Raw genomic sequence first — 21868 nt, forward strand, 5'->3', positions numbered from 1 at the left:
GGTAAGAGTTTAGTCAGAAGGAGAAGATGAGATGGGATGGGAGATGCCAAACTGATCGGTCTTGCTTCATTTGAGGTTGAACCGGAGGGTGTTGTGGAAATGGAAGGAGATATCTGAGAGGGTTGCGTGTCGAGAGGAGTCGTGGGTAGAAGTGGTGGAGGTGAATTCTGAGCATCTTAGGAAGCCAAAAAATTCCAGGAGGAACATCGACTCAAGGGTTGAGATGGTGGATGGTGGATGTTGTCGATAGAAGGAAAAGGGAGGTTGTGGAATGACTTGAAGCTACACCAACCACTGTAGTATGATGAAAGGGTGTTCGGTGACAGGCTGTTCAAGATGGCATGCTGGGATGAGGCGATGAGGTGGAGGAGATGGGGGTTTACGGGTAGATGGTTGCTGAAAATAGTGGGACTGGTGTTGGATGGGTGTTCCAAGCCTGGGGCTAAGGCCTTGAATTTCTGAAAAGAGAACCGGGATAAGGAATCAGCAACGCAGTTCAGATGGCCGAGAATGTGAGCTGTGCAGATGATGAAGTGATGCTGAACCGAGATTAAGGTGAGGCGTCAGATGAATTTCATGATGTCTAGTTAGTGCGTTTGTTGTTACCTTTGTTGATGATGTCGACGGCTGTGAGGTTGTCTGAGTGTATGAGGATTACTTTTCTTGACCATTCGTGCCCCCAAAGAAGTGCTGCAATTATGACCAGGTAGAGTTTGGACAGTGCAGAGGAAGGGGAGAGTGAAGAAAGCTCTGGGTGCCAAGCAGAGGCGAACCATCTGCTGCCATAATAGCCTCCAAAGCTCCAAAACCAAAACTGATGGTGCAGTGTCGATGTAGAGCTAGATGTCTTCCGGTTGGGTGATGTGGTCGTCGTAGAAGAAAGAAATGCCATTCCAGGACAAAAGAAAATCTCGCCACATCCTCAACTCCATTTTGCAATTTCTGGATGGATTGGCAGGACTTTGAAGGCGCCGGTGATGTCTGCCTTTGCCAGCCAGGAGCCTCGGCCAGCAAGACGGATGAGGTTTATGGCATGGGTGATAGTGGAGTAGTTCATGGAGAAATCTGGGCTGGGAATGAGGCTGTTGATGCTTGGGGTGGTGGTGCCGTGGGGTGAAGAGAGGTCAATCATGAGCCTCTTCTTGCTGGAATATTTTCTCATGGTGATTCCGATGGGGCTGATTCGATAGATGGGGAAGGGGGGGCTGGAAAATGGTCTGATCATGAAGCCATCCTTGAGCTCTTTTCAGAGTATTGTGTCCACTGTGTCGGGTTCGGTGAGTGCAGATTATAAGTTGTGGCAGGTAAATGAGCAATCGGTGGCGGTGATGAAGCCTGGATGAAAGGGGGGCGTGTGGTCGGGGCAAGAGGACGTGCCCTAGTTGAACTGGTGGAGGTGGCCTGCGGCTTGGGAGGAGAACAGGACGTGATAGGCGTAGAACCCTGTGCCGCCAAACCGCAGGGCCAAGTCCAGGATGGTGGATAGGTAGTCGTCCTTTTCAGCACTGCGGTCGGGGAAGGCTGAACAGAGTGTGTCTCGGTAGAGGGAGAAAGCGAAAGCGAACTCAACTTGGGTGAGGGATAGAAAAGGAGGATGTTCGGACAGGCCTGCGGTGGGCACGCCTCAATGAGCGGTCGCAGCATTTGCAAAGGCATTGTGTGCGGTGGTTCTCTGGGCTGGGTTGCTGGATGTGGCTGCTGGAGTGAGGTTGGTGAGGTTGAAGGAAGGGAAGAAGGGATGTTGGGATGGAGGGATGCATGTGCGTGGGACGATTGCGCAGTCTGTGGGTGCATAGAAGACAAAAAAAGAGGAAAAGTGTTGGGTTAGGTGAGATGTGGAGGGAAGAGGTGCAGGGGGTGATACAACCTGGCCTTCTGCTGGGGCTGGAAGAGGTGGCTGGTCTGCTGCGGCAGGCTGCGTTGTGAGGTCATTGGTGTGCCGGGAGTGTGCGACAGCAGGAGCCAAAGTTGCGGTGGTCAGCAGCACCAGAGTGGAAGCTGCCATGGATGGGGGAGTCTCGGAGATGACGGATCCATCAGTGAAGAGGTCATCGTCCAAGAAATAGCTCTTGCTCCATTGTGATGGTGGTAAGAAGTACGTTTTAAGTTTAAGTTGTTTTCGATTTTTCTTAAAACATTTTGGTTTTGTTTAACTAGTTTGATGGTGTCAGAGAGATGGTTTGGCTTACCTCATGTAGGCTTCATGGGTGATGAGATCGGGTGGTGGAGGTGGTTGAGTTGATTGGGTGCAGGCGGTTAGATTGATGAGATGCAGGTGGTTAGGTTGATGATGTGGGTGGTTTGATTGGCTGGACCTGGGTGGCAGGTCAGCGAGGGGATTGGCATGGTCCTGTTCCTGAACCTTAGTTATTATAACTCCATTTCAAGAGTACAGCATAAGCGAGCACTAGTTATTTTTCCACATCTGAAATTTGCAAACTCAGCCTCAACCAAAGGGGAATACAAATGTTAGTAAACAAAGGTCAGACTAGAAAAGTTTATTTTTTAGGTTAACTGAATGTTGTATCAAAACTTTAAACTAGTTCTCAGGTTTTGCTGACAAGGCCCATATTGTCGAACAGAAACAAAATACTTGCCCCACATTTGGTTTGTTGGGATCTGATCACCCTACTGCACTGCAATGAGTGAAGTATCCATCCCTTTTTTTAAGGGTTAGGGTTAGCAACAAAGCTATCAAGATATTCAAGAGGTTGCCATCTCAAGTCTAAATCCTGCATATATAATATAATATGATACATATATAATACAAAGCTTGGCCAACTGTTTCTTTAGCCCAGTGAATCTGTCACTGTCACTCATTGTATTGCTGAACAAGTCAAAGAGGTGGATGGCTCCAGCTGCCCCCAGAGGAACCAAAAAAACAAATTAGGGCACCTTTAAAGTTTGGGATTAAAGTAAGGGATTGCTCTCCGCATTGTGTTCTAGATCAAGTTTTATTCACAGTTGTGCTGACTGCGCGCTGTATGTTAACTTCTTATGAACACAACTTTTGCCAGTTATGGCCACTTTCTGTTCTATTTGTAACTGTGGTGCACAGTGGAGTTGGTGTTGTGGGGAGCAGTTCAGGTTAAGCCCTCGCTCTGGTTTCCTCTACTTGTCCCACCAGACTCTTTAAGAAGCTCAGGGCTTACACAGCCACAAGTCACAGTCAGAGAGGGAAACACACACACACACACACACATACACACACACTCACACTCTCACACACGTACACACACACACACTCATGGCGGTGATAAGGAGCTACTTAAGGGTACTTGAGCTTTTCCACTTAACCACTTGTTTATAAGCTATAAGCACACCTAGTCCTGCAGCCGAGCTCTCAGTGTGTTCTTCACAGCAAACAGCACAGGAGGAAACAGAGACGTGTGAACAAATACACACTGCTGGCTCTTATACACACATATGCTAACACAGGTTTTCAGAGATAGAGAAATTCCGTCCCTGGCAGCGGTTTTACCTCTTCCTTGTCTTGGTCCCCTAATGAGGCTGTGAGTAGCGATCTGGTTGGGCTTTTGTCAGCGGGTGGCTGGAGCTCCACAGACAAATTAAAACCCAATTATGTTTTCATTTCACGCTCTTTTATTGGGCCTGATAATAAAAAATTTGGAATAGCAACTCAGGAGGGATGAGGGAAAGACGAGGAGGGAGGACAGATAGAGGAGGCTGAAGGGAGAAGAATACAGAGGGGACTGTAACTGTTAACTCCTCCCTTATGATTTTCTTCCATATTAAACTCTCTCTTTCTATTTCTATATTGTGTGTGTGTGTGTGTGTGTGTGTGTGTGTGTGTGTATGATGCGGGTCATTCTCAGCAGAAAAATAGCCATAAAGCCTGTAAGATCATTAAAGTGAAATATTGAGCCCATACCGATCTATACGCCTATAATGAAAACGAATGTACAGTTGTTCTTTTACAGAGCCTCCATTGAATTCCATCATTTATATACTGTATACTGTGTCCATGCTCCACAACATTTCCTGTCCAAAATACCTTCACAGCCCAGTGTAATTAACTCAAGCATGTTCACCAGCATCGTTTATTAAAATGTGTTCATTTGCAATGATTTTAAGCTGACTGATGTTGATTATCAAAAATGGATTTTGGTCCTGTATGTTTTATGCAATTAATATATCAGTTTTTTGTCAGTCTAGTTAAGTTTCCATTCATACTACTATGTCTTTCAACTGCTTTTAAAGGAGACATATTATGCTCGCTTCCAGGTTCATCATTTTATGGGGATGGGGGGTTACTACCAGAATAGCTTTACATAATTCTATACTCAAAAAACATATCAGTTTTCTCATACTGTCCATACTGCAGCACTGTGTTCCTCCTCTGTCTAAAATGCTCTGTTTCATCGCATGTCTCTTTAAGACCCTCCCTCCCGAATACCCAGTTTGCTCTAATTGTTCAGCTTCCATACGCCTCAGCCAGCAACGATCATGTCAAAAGAACAGATGTGCCAAATGAATTGCTGTGTCCCAAACTAGCCGCTAGCAAATATGTGACATAATGACACAGTGTTACGTCACAAAGGCACAGACTTAAAGGCGGGACCGCAGACGAGGAGGAGCAGTGTGCTCAGTGGGAAGGAGGAGCCTCTGCTGGTGCAGACTCTGACCTTTTTTAACTTTCAAGATCGTTGACATTCACAAGAACCTACAACTGACATGAGGCAACTGGAGCCAATCCCAGCCTTGTCTCAGGGCGAGGGCAGGGTACTCCCTGGATGGGTCGCCAGCTCATCACAGGGCCCTCACTAGTGAGCAATGTGGGGTTCAGTGTCTCGCTCAAGGACACTTCGACATGCAGCTCAGCCCTGCCCGGAGCTGGGACCTTCTGATCACTAGTCGACCTGCTCTACCCGCTGAGCTACAGCCGCCCCATGGCATAATAGGTGTCCTTTGATAATTTATCCTGTAAAATTATGTGTCCTACCTATCCCACCACACTGAAACCACTGACACCGGGGAAAAAAACCCTAACACCCAATCACATCTGGCTTTTGTCTTCATGGTAAAGGGCTCAATCAGCATTGAGTCCTGCATCAAATGACTCAGCAGTAATCATGGATATTTACTGACTCCAGCTCCAGTTGGTGGTGATGGTGGACACACTTATGTTCACCCCCTTTTCGAACAGTTGCTATGATGCAGGTTAAATTTTATCGTCAATTCCACCCATGTCCATTCAAGAAGCACTAAAACATTGTTCGCAGTAAAAGGGAAAAATAAAACAGTGTAAAAAGTATTCACTGTAACATTGGCACAGGCCTCCGTGCAAGCCTACAGGGAGTGCATCTGGTTTTAACGCAAATTTGACATAGTGATTATCTTTTATCTGACAACTTCTCCTTGTAGTTTGAAAGCAGACAGGGCCAACACATTACCAAAGCGATTGGCAATCACATCACATTCAAATCTGTTTTCATCAGCTCACGTGACAGTACTGTATATGTTCACTGTTTGTTGCTTAATACACTGTACGCTGTACTAACTATCTCAGGTTGAAGTCAGTTGAAACAAAGTGGAACAAACTGTAACTGTACCATTGTAAGCTGGAAATAAATGAAAAGAAACACACGTTCATGCATTTGGGATTTTTTTGTTGTTTGTTTTCTGTTCATGGCCCTAAAAGCCAGGTACATGCCAAACTGTGATTTCTACTTACTGTTACACCCCTAAAAGCTTGTGTTGTTAGAGAAACATCTGAAAACCTGTGTGAACATGCTCCTGCTGACCTGCACTACACTATCTGTAGTAACTGATTGATTGTACAAGAGAACACAACAGACACAATTAGTTCACCCCGGTCATCTCATTAGTAATTCCCTGGGGACCCTGTTGATAGGTTAGACTCCCCCTCATTCACACCAGCCACATGCACACACACACAAACACACACACACAATTTATTTCCTCTACCATCCCCCGTTTTTACTCTTTCTCCACACGCCGCTTTCCAATCAAAATCAAGGCTCTGACTTTTGCCCTTTCCCCTTGCTTTTCGTCACATATCTCCTCAGCCCCCGCTGCCCCCTTGCCCCACGCCACCTTCGCCCCCTTTCCATCAGTCAATCACCCCACAGCTCATCACCCAACACCTACCAATCCTTACCTCCCTCCCACTTCTGTTGCTGTATCACTTTTAATTACGGCAAGTTAAAAATTACGAGCCCGGAACACCGAGTCACTGGCAGGTTGGCTTTAACTGCCTTGTGTTGTAATTCCCGACAGGGGAAGGAGGGGACGGGGGGGGTTGGGGGTGAGAGAGAGAGATTGACTTTCACATGACCTCCTTAATCAATCGACAGCCAATAGTGAAGCGGAGCACAGCGACTGTTTCCTCCCTCTCATTCAGTCCACCCCACTAATATTCCCCAGCACACAAACCGGATATTGGCATTGCAATACAGGCCGCGTAGTGGATTTTTTTCTCCCGCTGATGTAGATGACTGTCGAAGATTTCCCAAAGTAAGCCCCTCTGTTTTGTTGCCTCGCAGCTTGAAGCTGGTGTTATTATTAAAAAATCTTCTCAGTGTATGATTACTAGCTCCTCTCTTGGTGGTCCGCTCGGTAATTAAAATGAAATCTTGATGGCGGTCGCCGATGGCCACCTCCGCTTCTTGATTCAAAACACAGAGAAGCAGCACGCACTCCCCAGCCTCTACTCCCAACCAGGAATTCATAATGATTTGAGATGATTTATGGCTCCACCCTCCCTCACGTGGACACACTCCACTGGAACCACTCTGATATATTAAAATGGAAGGCGCCACTGCACCACGGCCCTAAGTGGCATGGTTAGCCAACCTAAATAAACCATAAGGCTCTTCTAGCTTCAGTAGATCCCAGACCATCTGCAGCTGGATGACCACTCGACTCTGCCCTGTCCTCCATTGACTCCACCCATCAAATGATACAGATATATTTGTGTCCTGTGCGGTAAATGTGCATTAAGATGTAGGTCACAGCAGGGCTAAGTGAATGTGTGTGCGCAGAATGGGACAGTGACAGAGATGTAAGCTGTGGTGGCATCTGACCAAAGGATCCATATAGGGGTGACATCATCTTCAGAAAAAAAAAAGAGGAGGAGGAGAAGAAGGAGGGGTTTTTAGCTAACTATGAGCTCAGAATATCAATGTGGGAAGAAGACAGCTCTAAGCACTCCTGGCACTGAAGCTCCAACCCTCTCCTCCCTCCCCCCTTCCACCCCTCAGTGCCTATAACTCCTCTGTTCCCGGCCTTTTTATCATGGGGCCCTGACACCTGTCCTTTTCCCACCCCACCTCATGTTCACGCATATTTCTCTCAGAAACTCAGGTTGCTGGCTGCTGCTCTGGTCCGTGCCTGTCCCTGTCACAGTGGTGCCACTCTCCCCTCTGCACCGCTCCTTGTTTTCCTGTTTTGTTTGTTGCCTTAATTATGTCCTTTAGGCTAACAGAGAGGACACCTGGTCTATTTGAGACACCTAGTCCAAACTACCCAACAGTGTTGACCTTGTTACACAAGTTCATTAGTTAATTCAAATATACCACTTTTACTCACTCCTGCCATGGTGAAGTAACATAGACCTGTCCTATGCTCAGAACCCAGTAACCTCACCAATGATGTAAGGATGATGTAAGTCAAATTGAATGTGTACCCCCAATGTTCTTGTCACCTTGTGTTCAGTGAAATCAAAGTAGGAAAAAAGCTTCCATGAAGATAAACTTCACTTTTTGATCGTGTGACTTTTCCCATCTTATGCTGGTTCAGCATGAGAGGACGATGAATAAGAGCAGTTTGAAGTTGTTAGCTGTGCTGGTAGCATGGCTGGGTGGAAAAGATTTCCCCTTTGTCCAGCACCTTGGAGTGATGAAGCTTTAATCTGGGTGTCAACACTTGCAGCGTGTAGCACAGACCTCTTCCACCGTGAGTGAAAGTGGACTGACTCTGATAAAGGAGTCGATCTACCGAAGCAGGAAAGTGTATTTCCAAACTTAATAGCAGTTGGAATGAGAATACGAATATGTTTGTAGATGTGGTATCACAGATATAAACCTTTTAACTTTCTACAAAGGAAATATATCAGACTTATCAATTATTAACTTATCATATAATAATGAAGAATAAAGGACTCTGATGTTTCCATGTTTCCTTTTGGGCAGCTGTTTAACACTTGTTCACTTCTCATTATCTAATTGATTATTGCAGACTGCACTGATGCCATACTCTCACATCTACGCTCATGTGACTGGCTGAGATGGAATCAGACGAGCGGTATTGAGCTGCTTTGGTAGAGAGGGAGCTGAGCCGAACGCTTTCTATGTACCAATCGATCTACTATCCAACCTTTACCTGTGGTCGTGAGCTTTGGGTAGTGACGGAAAGAATGAGATTGCAGATACGATTATCCAAAATGACTTTCTTCCGCTGCGCTCCTTTACACCAAAAAGAGCCAGTTGAGGTGGCTCGGGCATTTGATTAGGATGTCTCTCGGAGACACTTTTCTTAGGTTTGCCAGGCACGTCCAACCAGTAGGAGACCCAGAACTCCCTTGAGGGATTACATATCTAATCTTGCTGAGGAATGCCTCTGGAAGATATGCTGCAAAGAGGGAATACCCTTTTTCAGCCTGCTGCCACCGTGACCCGGCCCCGGGTGGCTGGATGGATGGATGGACTTGTAACCTCCTTTTTTGTGGGTTTTTATAGAACATGACTTATCTGTTGTGCAGTGGAAAACATTTCTGTGGAGTCATGTTTATATAAATCACAAAACACATCTGTGAATCTGTCCGCATGCATTGATTCAAATCGAGACCTCACTGATTCAGTGTCTTCTGGGAGGAGGAGACAACACACACCTGAGTGACATCATTCTTAACCTTGGAAATAGCAGTTTGAAAAATATTCACTCAAGCTCCATTTACATTTTAATTTCATTAAAGGAATGTTTTTGCTGTCGGTTTGTTCCATTATCGTTCGCTGCTCTTCCAGCTACTCCTGCTCTCTGTCTTAAATTAAGCCCTTCTGCTTTCCTGGCCAGTTTTTTTTTTTTTTCTTTTTTTTGAAGATGGCATGCTTTTAAAAACAATTAAAATATCATTATCAAATGTATTATGATACCTTTGTATAATTACTAGTAAACAAATTAGACCGTGATGGGGAGCTTCTATTACTTTAAACATTACAGGGCGACAGCACAGAAGAGTGAAAGATGGCGCCTTCTTTTTTTTTGTATAAAGCCGCCAAGCAATCAGTGGCGTTGACTGTGGAAGTGTAGAGACTGGTGCAGGCTGCCAATCATCTGAAAATGGTCTCATTTGTTTATAGTAATTACAGCAACGTCTCCGTTTTTAATGTGCTGCTGATTTACCGCGGTGACGGTGCTACATGTGCACCTTAAAGTCACTTTCTTCACAGTTTGTTGTGTGGCTTATTTGTTCATGCCGCATCCTCCGCGCTCTCATCCACCGCTTCATCTCTCCTTCACTCCGCCATCTCTCTCTGAAGCCTCTTTCCATCCATTTCCTTCCTTCCAAGCATATCTCGCCCCTTCCATGCCTCCCCCCCTTCCTGTCTGTTTGAAGGAGAGCTCTTTGAGGGTCCACTGACTTAATTACTGTAATGGGGTCTCTGACACTTGAGACTAAAGAACTAAAAAAAAAACTGGAGGAGAGGGACTGGGGAGGGAGCAAACGAAGGGACATTATTATTAGTTTTATATAAAGGCCTTGGTCTGTACTCCAAGCTCCACAGAGAGACGTTCTTTTGCAGCACTTTGTTGCGCTTTTCATCAGTCCTTCATTATTGTGAAAGTTTAATTGCACATTCGTGCATGTGCTCGCGATTGTGTATGTGTGTGTGTGTGTGTGCGTGCGTGCGTGAAAAGAATGCACAGCTGTGTGTGTGTGGCTTTATTTATTTATTTTGCGCATTTGCATAGCAGTGCACCACGTTCAGAAGTGTTCAGAAGAGTCTCTCAGAAAACTTGTTAATTACGCAATTATTGAACATTGCAGCTGTGACTCGTGGGAGACGTTCCGCAGTGTTATTTGAGGTTCTTGTTTTTTGCAGGTTGTTTTATGGCAGCAGTTCTTAAACCACAGTTCAAGGATTTCCAGAGATCCTTGAGAGGACCAACTGGGATTTTCGGCAGTGAGTTTTTAACTAATTTAGTTACTTTGACAAAAGTTAGTTTGAAATTTTAAGGGTTATCTGAGGGGAAACGCGCTCAGACACCCACCGCTTGGTTAAAGATTTAGCTTGTGTCCTTTGCGTACAGAAGTGTGAGACACCTCTTCTTGATTGAATTAATTAAAGACACCAACATCCCCCCCAAAATCCAGTTTCCTGTATTTGAAAGGAAAATAGAAGTGACCTATGTTGTCACCAGCTACACAAGCTGAAGCCTGGGCTCAAATGAGGAGGAGAAAAGGAAGATGAGGAGAAAGAAAAGGATTTGCACAAGTAAAAAAAAAGAGGATGGGAAGAAGAAAGCTGGTGTGGAGGAGCAGGAGGAGGAGGAGGAGGAAATGAGAGCCAAGTTCTTGTCCATCGTCATTATGGTTCATTTCAATTTTTATCAGTCACAGAGAGATCTCAGACGTCTGGCTGGATATATTGGCACGCACACAAATATGGACGTGCACGTGGATATTTAGATGTGGTTCAGTTCACTTTCAATTCAATTACATCACTAAGTGGATTTCACTCAGGGTTTTGAAGATGTCCAAAAATGTTTTTTAGCCCAAAAAGCTCATTGTAATCTAAAATTACAGAAATAAGAATGAAACTGCTGCCAGTATTAGTGAATGACAAACTCTTTCGAACTGTCCTAGAAATTGTTTGTACATTAAAATTCAGTTATACTGTTTATGAATATGCAGATACATAAGCACTTTAAAATGTATTCCCTGCTTTTTAAAATCATCTTGGGAGCACGAAAGCAGAGCTCATGGTAATTTGCCTAATGGTATGTTGTGTGAAAAAAGTTGACATTTGTATAAATCATTAACGTTGAGTCTTTAGGGGAACATAAATATAATCAGTAATTTAATGGCAGTCTGGCTGTAGGGTTTCCTTGTCTATTTGTGTTGATTTAGTCTCCAGAGGAACCAGAAGAGATGAATCCTCATTAAAATCCAACCATATGTTTTTAAGATATATCATGGAGCAAAGCAAGGACACTTTTTTTTTACAGTGGCCCTATATGAAGATAATGCTGTCTTTAGAAATTCTCTAGAGGGCATAGATCGTCACATTTTCAGACCTAAAAGGCCGAATATGTCAATTGCCAGTGACTCCCAAAACAACATGTTGCAGTATACAAGTGACAGCGAGGGCGGGGGCTAAAATAACTACATTACTAATGAAACTTCAGTTACATAATTCACATGACATAGTTTAACTACGTCAGTGAATTAAAATAACCTTTGACTTTGAAATTCACACTGGACACAGCAGGCTCATGGACTAACATCCTGTGCGTGTTGGGTCCATCTGTCTGACTTCCTCCATCACCTAACAGGAAACACGAATATGAGTCATATCATGCTACGTTCACAGTCAACCTATATGGTCATTTTTCTAGTGGCCTGTATCATACTCTGGACCAACACATCAAGTGAACATATTAATAGTGAGCTGTGCAGCACTGTCATTCAGTATAGATATTTTTATCAATTAAACTTTTTTTTTTTATTTTTGTTTTGTTTGTTTTGCGCTGAGCACAACCGCAGAAGACAAGGAACTCAACCTTAAAAGAAAAAGTGTATTTGCAATATAAATGTCCCTTCTGAACGCTTAACGTGAAGGGTCTGGGTTATCAATCATTTAACAGACTATTCCCACGTGTGCTCCTTCCCTCGCTCGTTTAAACAACCTATCATATCCATAGGTGCACCATCACCATGTGACTGACAACAGTAGACCATGGATGAAGTAGTATTTAGGAACCCACGTCAGTTCTAACAAGACCAGTCTTTGCAGAGACTGTTCACCCACACAGTAGCTCTGGTGAGAGTGAGTCACTCTTTGCTGTTGTAGTGTCTCCAGGCATGTCAGCTCGTGTGGAAAGATCCACTGTACCTACGAGCCCAAAGACACTGCAGTTGCAACAGCCAGGGTGGTCGTTTTTTACTGGGGCAACCACGGCTCACAATCTGTGGTGCTGGCCCCCCAGCTGGCTGGTTGTTCAACGAACCAACAGCGAGAAGAACACGAGCACAACCCATTCAGACAGAGTGAGAGAATGGAGAAAGAATATTGTGAATTAAAAAAGGACATGTGGTTGCAAATGTTATCGATAACATGAAGCAGAAGCTATATTTATGATAACTGTACTAATTACAGAAAATGACTCAATGTTAAATGATGCATTGATGGAATAACAACATACATAAGGTCCTTCCCTGAATGAAGACAAACCTGGTTCTCATTAGAACTGAGGTACAACAAAACACACACACAACCACACACACACATACACACACACCTATTTGATATGTGTGTGGGGGGACTATCAGACAGCTGAGGTAGGGTGCCAGTGGGGGGGCAAGGAATATAAATGGTGCTCCAGGTTCCCCATTACTCTGTCTGAGTGGAAGATGGAAGGGGGTGGATGCATGGGGTGGGGTCGGGCTCAGATGCTGAGCAGGCAGGACAAAAAACATCCCTTCGACCTCCTCCCCTCTGCTCTTATCTAAGTTGTTGCACCTTTCAGACAAGCCCCCACCATCCATCTTCAGTTGGGCTACACCTGAGTGCTACCTGGAGGCCACCTCTGTAATTCCATTAAACCCATCATCAAGGAATCTGCTGCGTGCCCTGGTCTCACTGGCTAATATGTTCTAGTGAAATCAGCACACCTTCCGTTGTCTGTCACTGAAGTGTTACCATCTGTGTCTCTGACTGAACTTCCTTTGTGAGATGTCTGCTTCTTTGGGGACCTTGATGAATCAAGTGAACCAGGACAAAAAGGATATTTTTAGACGCTCTGAAATAGACTCTGCAGCTCATATAGACTTTTCGATTATTGTCAAGAGGAAGTGTTGGGGGGAGTTAGCGCGGATGTGCGAGTTTGCAGTGTTATTGTTTGCATCTGTGTGTGCATGGGAGCCAGACAAAGATGGAGAGGGAGCTTCCTCGCCTGTCCCCATGGCAGCAGGTGTGTAAATAACACCCTAATAAAAATGAGGATAAATCAAAGTGCTGAGGGAGCAGAACGCCACTCACCCAAACCATCCCTCCCCCTGTCTTTGTCACACCCTGACATTGATCCCAGCCTGTCTGCTCATCATCAGCATCCCCCCGGCTGCTCGGCGCACTCTCCCTCCTCTCTGGTCTGCCGGGGCGCTCGTTAAAATTCTGGGTCTGTAGGCCGCAACTGTTCTGGCATAATTTCGCCAAGTGTCCTGTTTCTGTGCGGGCTGACAGCTGAACCCCAAATCCACTGCTTCACTGAGCCGGATTATAGACCAGTGTGCCTGGTTTGTCTCGTACGCCACGCTGTTGTTACCTGTTAGTAAAATGAGCCAGGGAACTGCCAGGGAAAGTGGGATAAAATGGCCCCGGAGCTAAAGGCAAATTAACTGAGGGAGTCACATCCACGGGAGGAAGAAAATGAAACAGTAGTAAGTCGTTTGTGGTGGAGGTAGATCAAATGGAGGGCAAACAGTCAGCGATCATCACGGAGTAATCTGTAATGTGGGAAGGCTGAAACAACTAACTTAGTTTGATCATAAATGTGTGTGATAGAACATACTGATGTGAATCTTCAAAACGTATCTGTAAATCAAGGGGGTAAACTGATTTCACTGTGTATTAAAGTCTTCCTTCCAATTGTGAATTGAACCAGGACTAAAAGAGTGCAATTTCTGTGTAACTCACCGGACTACGCAAGGTTAATCATTATAACCCATCCTGAGTTTGCGGCCTCTAATTAAATATGAATGTCCCACTAGACTGTCTGAATCACATAAAAATATCTGATAACCTCACAATAGTTTAAAGAGGCATTAAATTAGTGTTTAACTACTTTAGGGCAAAACAGCACTCTGTGAACTTATATAAAGGTTTGTCAGAGCTTTTAACTGGAAACAGCTGCCCGAGATAGATAAGAGCTGTGAGATTGAACCAACACCAAACCATACTGGTAAAGTTTCAGCCTGTAAACCCAAAACAATGAGCTGAAAGAGGCTAAAACCCTCAAGCAGAGCTGAGGGGAATTGTGTACTATGACTGACCATTGATGATCTTGGGTCCTGTAACTGCTTTGAAATGGCTCCAGGTGACTCTCCTGACTTGATCAAATCAATAATCAGTCTTTTAGATCAACGCTGAGCGCCTTACACTTTTCCACTGTAGTGTTTGTGGCTGAGTCTACTGGGTTTATCAAACAAGCCCTGTTAAAATGGGCCCCGAAAAGTTACAGCTGCTATCAATCAGAATCACTGATTTAAGACTGAAGATGCTAAGAGGCCATGCTACAAAGACGATGTAGTTCTTTTTATTTTATATTCCATTGAAGAACGTTCCATTCATGAATGTTTTTGGTGACAAAGTGGTGTGATTTCTACTCATTCCATCACAGAAAAATGAAAGCTGTAGAACTGTACCATGATAAACATTTTCTTACAAGTGTAAGTAAACTTTTTAGGCCAACTATATGTGCCTTTACCTTAATGCTTTTGATGCCTGAACCTAACACAGACTGGATGTAACCCTGTATTCTGGTGCGACACTCCTGGATTTTAGTCGCTCACCATCCATGCCAGGACTCCCCAAAAACATGGTGTTTTGCCTGGATGGGTGAGATCTTGCAGGACATAGCAGTGCTTCAGCAAGCTCCTTGACCATCTGTCTCCATTATACTGTGTCTTGTAAGACTGTTAAGATGGTTTTATGACAGGTTTTCTCATGGGAAACCTTTTGGAAACCTTTTTAGGTGATATAGTATGAAGATGGTCAATTAGTGGTGTATTAGTATGATGAGCCGGCTGAGTGGATGGTGCAAATGAATTTTGTGTGGAAAATCAGAGATTGCATCGTACGTGAAATTTTATATTATTTTTTCTTTTTGTTTTTGTTTTTTACCATTTTGACATTTACAATAGTATGTCCTCTCTTCTGTCACAGTTCGGTTAGGTTTAGGTAGAACTACGAGATTTAATTCATTTCATAAGTATACTCGGTTGAGTTTTAGAAAAGGTCACGGTTTAGATTCAGATCAATAGGCCTGCATTCACTTTGGGTGTCACACAAGCAGGTGCAGTGATGTGATTACCAAAAATAATCATCCACGTTTTGGCGTAACAAGTAATGAGACGCTCAGTGAAAGCCAATTAGAATGCACGTTAGACACACAACACCCCTGCGTGACACAGGACACAAGGACAGCCACCTCTCAGCCGCTGCAGCCTCCATTCAGTCAAAAACACATTGTCACGGCACAAAAAACAGTCGTGCTAACACTTACAAAGAAAATTGAAGATCTGTGTCAGTGTACATGAATCCTCTACATTATACTTTATTTCATGAGAGTTTCATAAACCGCAGTGACATGTTGCCCTCTACCTGCTCGTTACTGGACCTTTCCTGACCTCTTCCTTCTACACCTGTTCATCTGCTCCCATCTTTGTTTCCTACCTTTGGCAATGCTGATCTTCCTGTTCCTGTACACTGGTCCCTCATTACCCATGAGCCCCCACAATATGTTGAAGGCAATTACATCCTATTTTTAGTCTCAGCTCCGTGGACGTGCCTGTTGCCTCCTGCCCGTGTTTCCCGACCTGCTGCCTGTCTGTTACCTGCCTGGCTGCCTGAGCCTGCTGGATTTGCGAAACCTGTTTGGACTCACTTTTGTGTCGCCGCCCGTAAGCCTGTTCATTTAACACCAATTTCCACAAAGTGCCTCAAAACCGAGTTACAAAAAAACTGCTCAGCTCCGGTGTCTGCATTTGGGTCCTCTTTCTCGCACACTGTTCCTGAACCATATCACAAGTCAATTTTGAAAACTGGCACCTTCCGTTGAGCAATTACTTTTCTTCTTTTGATACAAAAGGTAAAAAAAAAAAAAAAAAAGAGAGAGAGAGAGAGAGATCGTACCTGTTGTTTACTCTCTCTGAACACTCAGGGTAATGACATAGCCGGTTAGTTACTCGGGCTGATCTGCATAATAATATTAGTCAACCTTGGTTTGATTAGTTTGGTTGGAGTGATTTTCAGGCCACACAGAGATTAATGTTTCCATAGCAAGCATTCTGCGGTTGTTTAGGCCAGGCGATTTATTAAAATTGACTCTGTGATTTGGTTGTAGGCCTGCCATTAAAGGTTGCAGCCCAATAATATCAATCAGTGGAATAGACTCATTTATTTACGAGTGGGTTGATGTTCTCTCTCTGAGCTGGTGGGATTGTATATATTCAAATCCTGATTAATACCATGGTATATACTGTGTTTTTGTTTTGGTTTGGTTTTGTTTTTTTTTCATTTAGAGGTTTATGGTAATATTTGTCTGCTTTTCATGTGAATGGAAATGTCTGATGAGTGTGCAGGAGTTAGCGGTGGCATCTGTTCTCATGAGCCCAGGATGTTCTGACGCCGGATTGAGCACCAGCGGTCTCAATTGCATCCCAGTCTTCTGCCATAAATAATAAAGACTAACAACAATAACCCGAATTATTAAGAAATAAATATATAATGTGTATTTGGCTTCACAATCACTCACACAAATCAATTATTTAAAAGCGCAGCCAAAGAGAGACACATAAAAAAAAAAGCCCAGCCAGTGGACACAAGGATTAACGTCTTTCTGCGTGTGTGTGCGCGCGTGCGTGCATGCGGGTGTGTGAGTGCGCGCGCGCGTGTGTGTTACCTTGTTAATGAAGGACCACTCCTCTCGCTCCCTCTCTCTCTCTCTCTCTCCCCTCTCCCTCCATACATCGGAGGCTGTGCGGCTGCAGCGGCGGCAGAGCGCGGTGCGGAGCCTCTGGAGGGGGACCAGATAATCCAGGCGGACTGTCAGCGGAGTGGATCTGCCTCTGTCAGCGCACTCAGAGCAGTTCCCTCCGGCAGCTTTGATTGAGACACCACAGGTAAGGTGTTTCTGGCACAAGTTTTCCTTCGCTCCGGGGCAGTCCACACGCACTGACGCTAGTCCTCCAACCAGGCAGCCTATGATCAGAGTGACGGCAGGATAAGGGCTCTTTTAAATTCACATATTATCATGTTGCTGTTTTTTGTTTATATATAATTATGGAGAGGAAGTGTGAAGGAAAAGTACCACAGCTTAACTTGGAAGTCACGTCTCGGCAGTCGACACGTTAATGAGAGGTGCCCACTCATTTTTACGCGCGTTATCTCCGCTGTTAGTCTTTTCTTCACGGTGTCAATGAGCGGGCGGACAAGTTTTTGATGGTCAGTGAACCTCGAGGATCCGGTCGGTTAGTTGACAAAAGACTAGAAACATTATCCAAGTGTATGTGAGGATGCTGAGTCGGTCTGCCTAACACTTTTGCTGACTGACTGACTGCATTTGTATGGAGAGGTGCACATCTGTACTAACTGTGCAGATGTGTGTTATTTGTGTTATAACACTTCTGTACTAACTGTTCATCATATCATGAGTTTATTTCTATTCTACTCTCTTTTTTTATTTTCTTTTTTACCCTTTCCATGCAGTTTGTTTGCGTCTTTGGCGATGGTTCTCCAGGTAAAACTTAATAAATGCCATTAGACTTCATCATAAGCGGAAGCTGAATGGGCTTTAAACATGACTAAAAGTAGGAGTGACTGATACCTCCGCTCACTCACGGGTCTCCTTTTCTTTTTTGCGCACCAGCAGCAGCCTGCTCTGCGTATTTACGCACCGCGAGTTTTTGCACTGGTCCCAAAAGTTTGCAATCATAATAGTCGCTTTCTGTGTCAACCGCTATATTCACCGCTGAGCTACTCACTCAAGTGAATTCATGCGCTGCTCAAAGCTACAGACGCATTTCTCCTATGTACAGAATCCCGTTCAGAATCGGTGCGACTGAATTCTTCTTCGCTTTGTTGTGAAACTAATAGAAGATACATTAAGCCCAGACGCACATGTATACAGTTATGTTTTATTCGGCATATAGCAGCCCACAAAGGATAAGATAGTGCCGCGCCCAGATATGAAGACAGGTACAGTGTAAAAAAAAAAAGAAAAAGAAAAACCTTGTTCAATCTTTTTTGTGGAGTCATTAAGGTGGAGTTACAGCTTGTGAGCAATTCCTTCTTGCTAGTTGCTCTTTGTGTGTGTGTGTGTGTGTGTGTGTGTGTGTGTGTGTGTGTGTGTGTGTGTGTGTGTGTGTGTGTGTGTGTGTGTGTGTGTGTAACCTTGTTAATGAAGGACCACTCCTCTCTCTCCCTCCCTCTGTGTGTGAGAGAGGAGGGAGGACTTCTTCAAGGGTTCTTCACTTCAAGTGTTTCATAGAATGACTGTCTTAATCACAGGGTACAAATAAAGCTCCCAATGTGCTTTTTTTTTTTTTTTTTTAAAGTATTTTTATGTTGCTCACGTGGGATTTCATACATACACACAACACTTGAACGGTTATAAGTAGCAGCACAAAGGAGGTTCTGCTCTGGTACAAGCTGAAGTAGCGTCTCCTGGTTCTATATGGGACCGCTGAGCTGTGTGTCCAAATCTGTAGTCCATACAAACACGCAACAGCGCTCTACTGCAGCCTCTGGCGACCGGTGATAAGGCTCGAGGGGGCTGACTCCCATGCTGAACCCACTGAGTGCCATGAAGCTTTCGGGGCAGGCTCTGTGACCACTTTGATTAGGGGATAATAAACCCATTTATAGAGGGCTTTCAGGTGACGTAACTCGTCTGAGAGGAGATAAAGGCAGAGAGTTTCCCGCTAAGCCCTTATTTCTGGCGAACCAAATATCATCACAAACTGCAGAGGAGAAGAGTTTCCTCTCAGTGAATTTATGGCGATGGTTAAGTTGTAAGTTTGCCTGTGTAGAAAGTGATGCTGACATTCAGAGCGTAGTATGCATTGTTGTGAGTAGTTTTAAGGAAGAGATGAGCGGCTAAAGGCAAATAAATTTAAGTTTGTGTGTAGTTAAACTGCAGAAGATGCATGGTGATGGTTTAGCAGGTTACAGATAGGAAGGTGGAGGAGGTTTTTTTTTAGTATTGATTCCACAGTAATTTATACCAACAGAGTTAGTATAACGGCCATATTTTATGGTCTTCTTAATGTGCCCTCCAGCATTGTTGGCAACTATGCAACTAGACGGTGTTGACCCGGGCAACAAATCTGACTCCTCCCTCAGACCACGGGGAACAATTTGAAGGTGCCGATGCGTTAGCTCCTAAAGCAATGAAAGTCTATGGCGACACATCGTTTTCACTTGTAATGAGGATTTCATGTAACTTTTAGGGGATTTTTTTTTTCCTTTCCTCGAAAAAGGCTTTCACTCAAATGTTACCGAATCGATCAGCTCACACCATTACTACCTCCGTGTCTGAAGCGCAGTTATATATTGAGCCATTTGCGCACAGATCATTTTCCACTGGACCTTCTACATTTGCGCTTCGAGAAGTGTGATCCATTCGCAGTCTCCGTAACAGCTCCATGATCCTGCCCCATCCCCAGAGACCTATACCGATTGATCATCATTCATCTTTCCCGAAGATGTATTATAAGTGGGCAGAGAAGCAAGAGGTTGCATTTAAAATTCCTCAAGCATACATTAAATGTTAAAACTTCAACCTGTAACAATATGATGTATGGGGAGTTAGGAAGACACCCATTGTATATTAGTATCAAAGAGAGTTAATGGTTGCAGGGCGAAGGAAACAAAACTCAGCGAGGCAATGTATACATGTTTATGTCACTTGTATATCACAGGAGCACCAGTGGTGATGTCACATATGGGTGTTGGGCATATATAACTTAAATGTGTTATTTTTTTCATACATTTGGTTGAATCAGAAATGTTTGATGGTTGAAGCGTGCAGTTGAGCCCTAGTCCTGCCTGCTGTGTGCTCCTCTCCCGCCCATTTCCCGCGATGTGTGTGTCCACTCCCGCCTGCATACATCCATAACACACACTCCCGCACAATACAGTTCGATTGATTTTGTGCCATCGCTCATCCTGCAAGGAAAACACAGTGCTTGTCATAAATAAAGAAATGCATACCTCTCACAAATAACAAAGCGACACTTAGCTGTTTGTCAGTGCGTTGGCACACTTTTCTCAACAAGGTCCAGTTCTTTTTCATTGGATTTGTTGTCAAAGGAAAAAAAAAACAGCTATTCTGCAAAATTTCAGATTTGAACTCAATGCTGATACATAACCTGAGAACGTTAATGAGGAAAAGGGCGTCGGCCACCTTTCTAAGGTGTGCAGCCTGTCACCTGCAGCTCTTCATCTAACAACTTCTTCTTGTTCAATCACTCTCACAGACTGAGTAAAACCATTCCCTGACTATTTTTAACTGATTTCCTGTCAAAGATGCAGAAAATGACTGTTGTTTTGCCCTGTGTCATTAATGATGAAGGGGTGCTACACTAACCTGATAATGTATTTCCTCTCACTTGCAAACTTCAAAATAAAAGTGAACTGCATTTCGCCAGGAAAATGCTTTTCATGTGAAGCTGCAGCAGTAGGTTTGTACTAGCAGTAAATGAACGCAGTGGCCTACAGATGAGGAGTGTGTTCTCTTGTAATAAGCTAAGTGATGGGCAATCTTCGACAGCGCAGCAACCCTAGTTAGCTTGCAATCACAGGATCCCATCTTTACCTTTGTCGGCCCACTCTCACCTCCAGCAAAGTTGAAACCACCCACTCCCATGAGATTTGCACTGGGTCCAACCGGACCTACAGGATCCCTTTCACAATGCAAGGCTCTGCTCCAGAGTATGTCATTATGTGATCTATATAGTCAATTTAAGGGGGACTTAGGTTCAAAAAGTATCTCATTTGTAAAACAGGAGGTTTTTTTCTACTAACATAATCCCAAAGTAACATAAAGATAAAGAAAGGTGAAGGAATTAAAAGAAAAATTCTGTTTAAACTTGTACTTTATGTTAGTATGTATTTTTGGTAAATTTATGAGTACCGTTCTGCACTTTCTTTAAAAAACTTAGCTTGTGCTGAGGACCTGTGCTGGTCGTTTACCACAGTACTATCAGACTGTTTTTTGTTTTTACCCCAGTCCACGATGAGTGTGGTCTATTTGAATTTAAATCAGAGAAAGTTCCACCCAGATTTCAAAGTGAGCAAATAAACACCTTACTTGAACTTGAATGTGGCCCCTCAAAAATTCAGAACAACCTATTATACTATGATATTCTAACTCCTTACAGTGCTGTCAGACCGGAAGCAACTAAATCAAAAAAATCAGATGGTGCGGCACAACACTGCAGGTTTTTATGTGGGTGTGTGGGAGTGTCACTCCATGGTCTGTGTGTGTGACATGTTGGGACCCACACTGATCAGTTTGCCAAAAGGCAAAGCTGTTATGTTGTTGTGCTACTAGCCTACAGTGTGTTTTAAAGCAGGGCACAAGACCAAGCTGCGTGATCACAAGTGGAAGAGCACACTACAAAGAAAGATGTCTGCCAAATAACATGCCCAGCTACTGACCTGTTCTACCCTGCCTCTCCGGTCATGCATCTGCCACAGAGGGTTGAACATGCCAGTTGATGAGTGATCATCAACATCCACAGATGAAAAGAAAAATGTTTTAAACTGCTGCACAGTGCCAAACTGAGTGAATACACATGACACTCCACTGTGACTCTACAGCAACATGATGCCAGGTTGTGACCTTTTTTTTTTTTTTTTCAGAACCCCCTGCAGCCCCACGG

At 44.1% G+C, this 21868-nt stretch overlaps 2 protein-coding genes across 4 annotated transcripts in view; one reads left to right on the plus strand and one right to left on the minus strand.

The window, feature by feature from the left end:
• Nucleotides 1-663: 663 nt before the first annotated feature.
• Nucleotides 664-2061, minus strand: LOC119009388 (pectinesterase inhibitor 10-like). Its single transcript, XM_037080614.1, has 2 exons — nt 1868-2061; nt 664-1782 (listed from the first exon to the last, which is right to left on the minus strand). The coding sequence occupies exons 1-2, from the start codon at nt 2003-2005 to the stop codon at nt 1222-1224; spliced, it is 699 nt and encodes a 232-aa protein (XP_036936509.1). The 5' UTR covers nt 2006-2061; the 3' UTR covers nt 664-1221.
• A 14898-nt stretch (nt 2062-16959) lies between these two features.
• Nucleotides 16960-21868, plus strand: part of LOC119013338 (endothelin-converting enzyme-like 1) — a 47129-nt gene continuing 42220 nt past the window's right edge. For all 3 annotated transcript variants that reach the window (XR_005072731.1, XM_037087770.1, XM_037087780.1), the window contains exon 1: nt 16960-17104. The gene's annotated coding sequence lies outside the window, so the exon portion shown is untranslated. The remainder of the gene's footprint in view (nt 17105-21868) is intronic.

This window comes from Acanthopagrus latus, chromosome 2 (genome assembly GCF_904848185.1).
Source record: "Acanthopagrus latus isolate v.2019 chromosome 2, fAcaLat1.1, whole genome shotgun sequence".
In the NCBI taxonomy this organism is placed as follows: Eukaryota; Metazoa; Chordata; class Actinopteri; order Spariformes; family Sparidae; genus Acanthopagrus; species Acanthopagrus latus.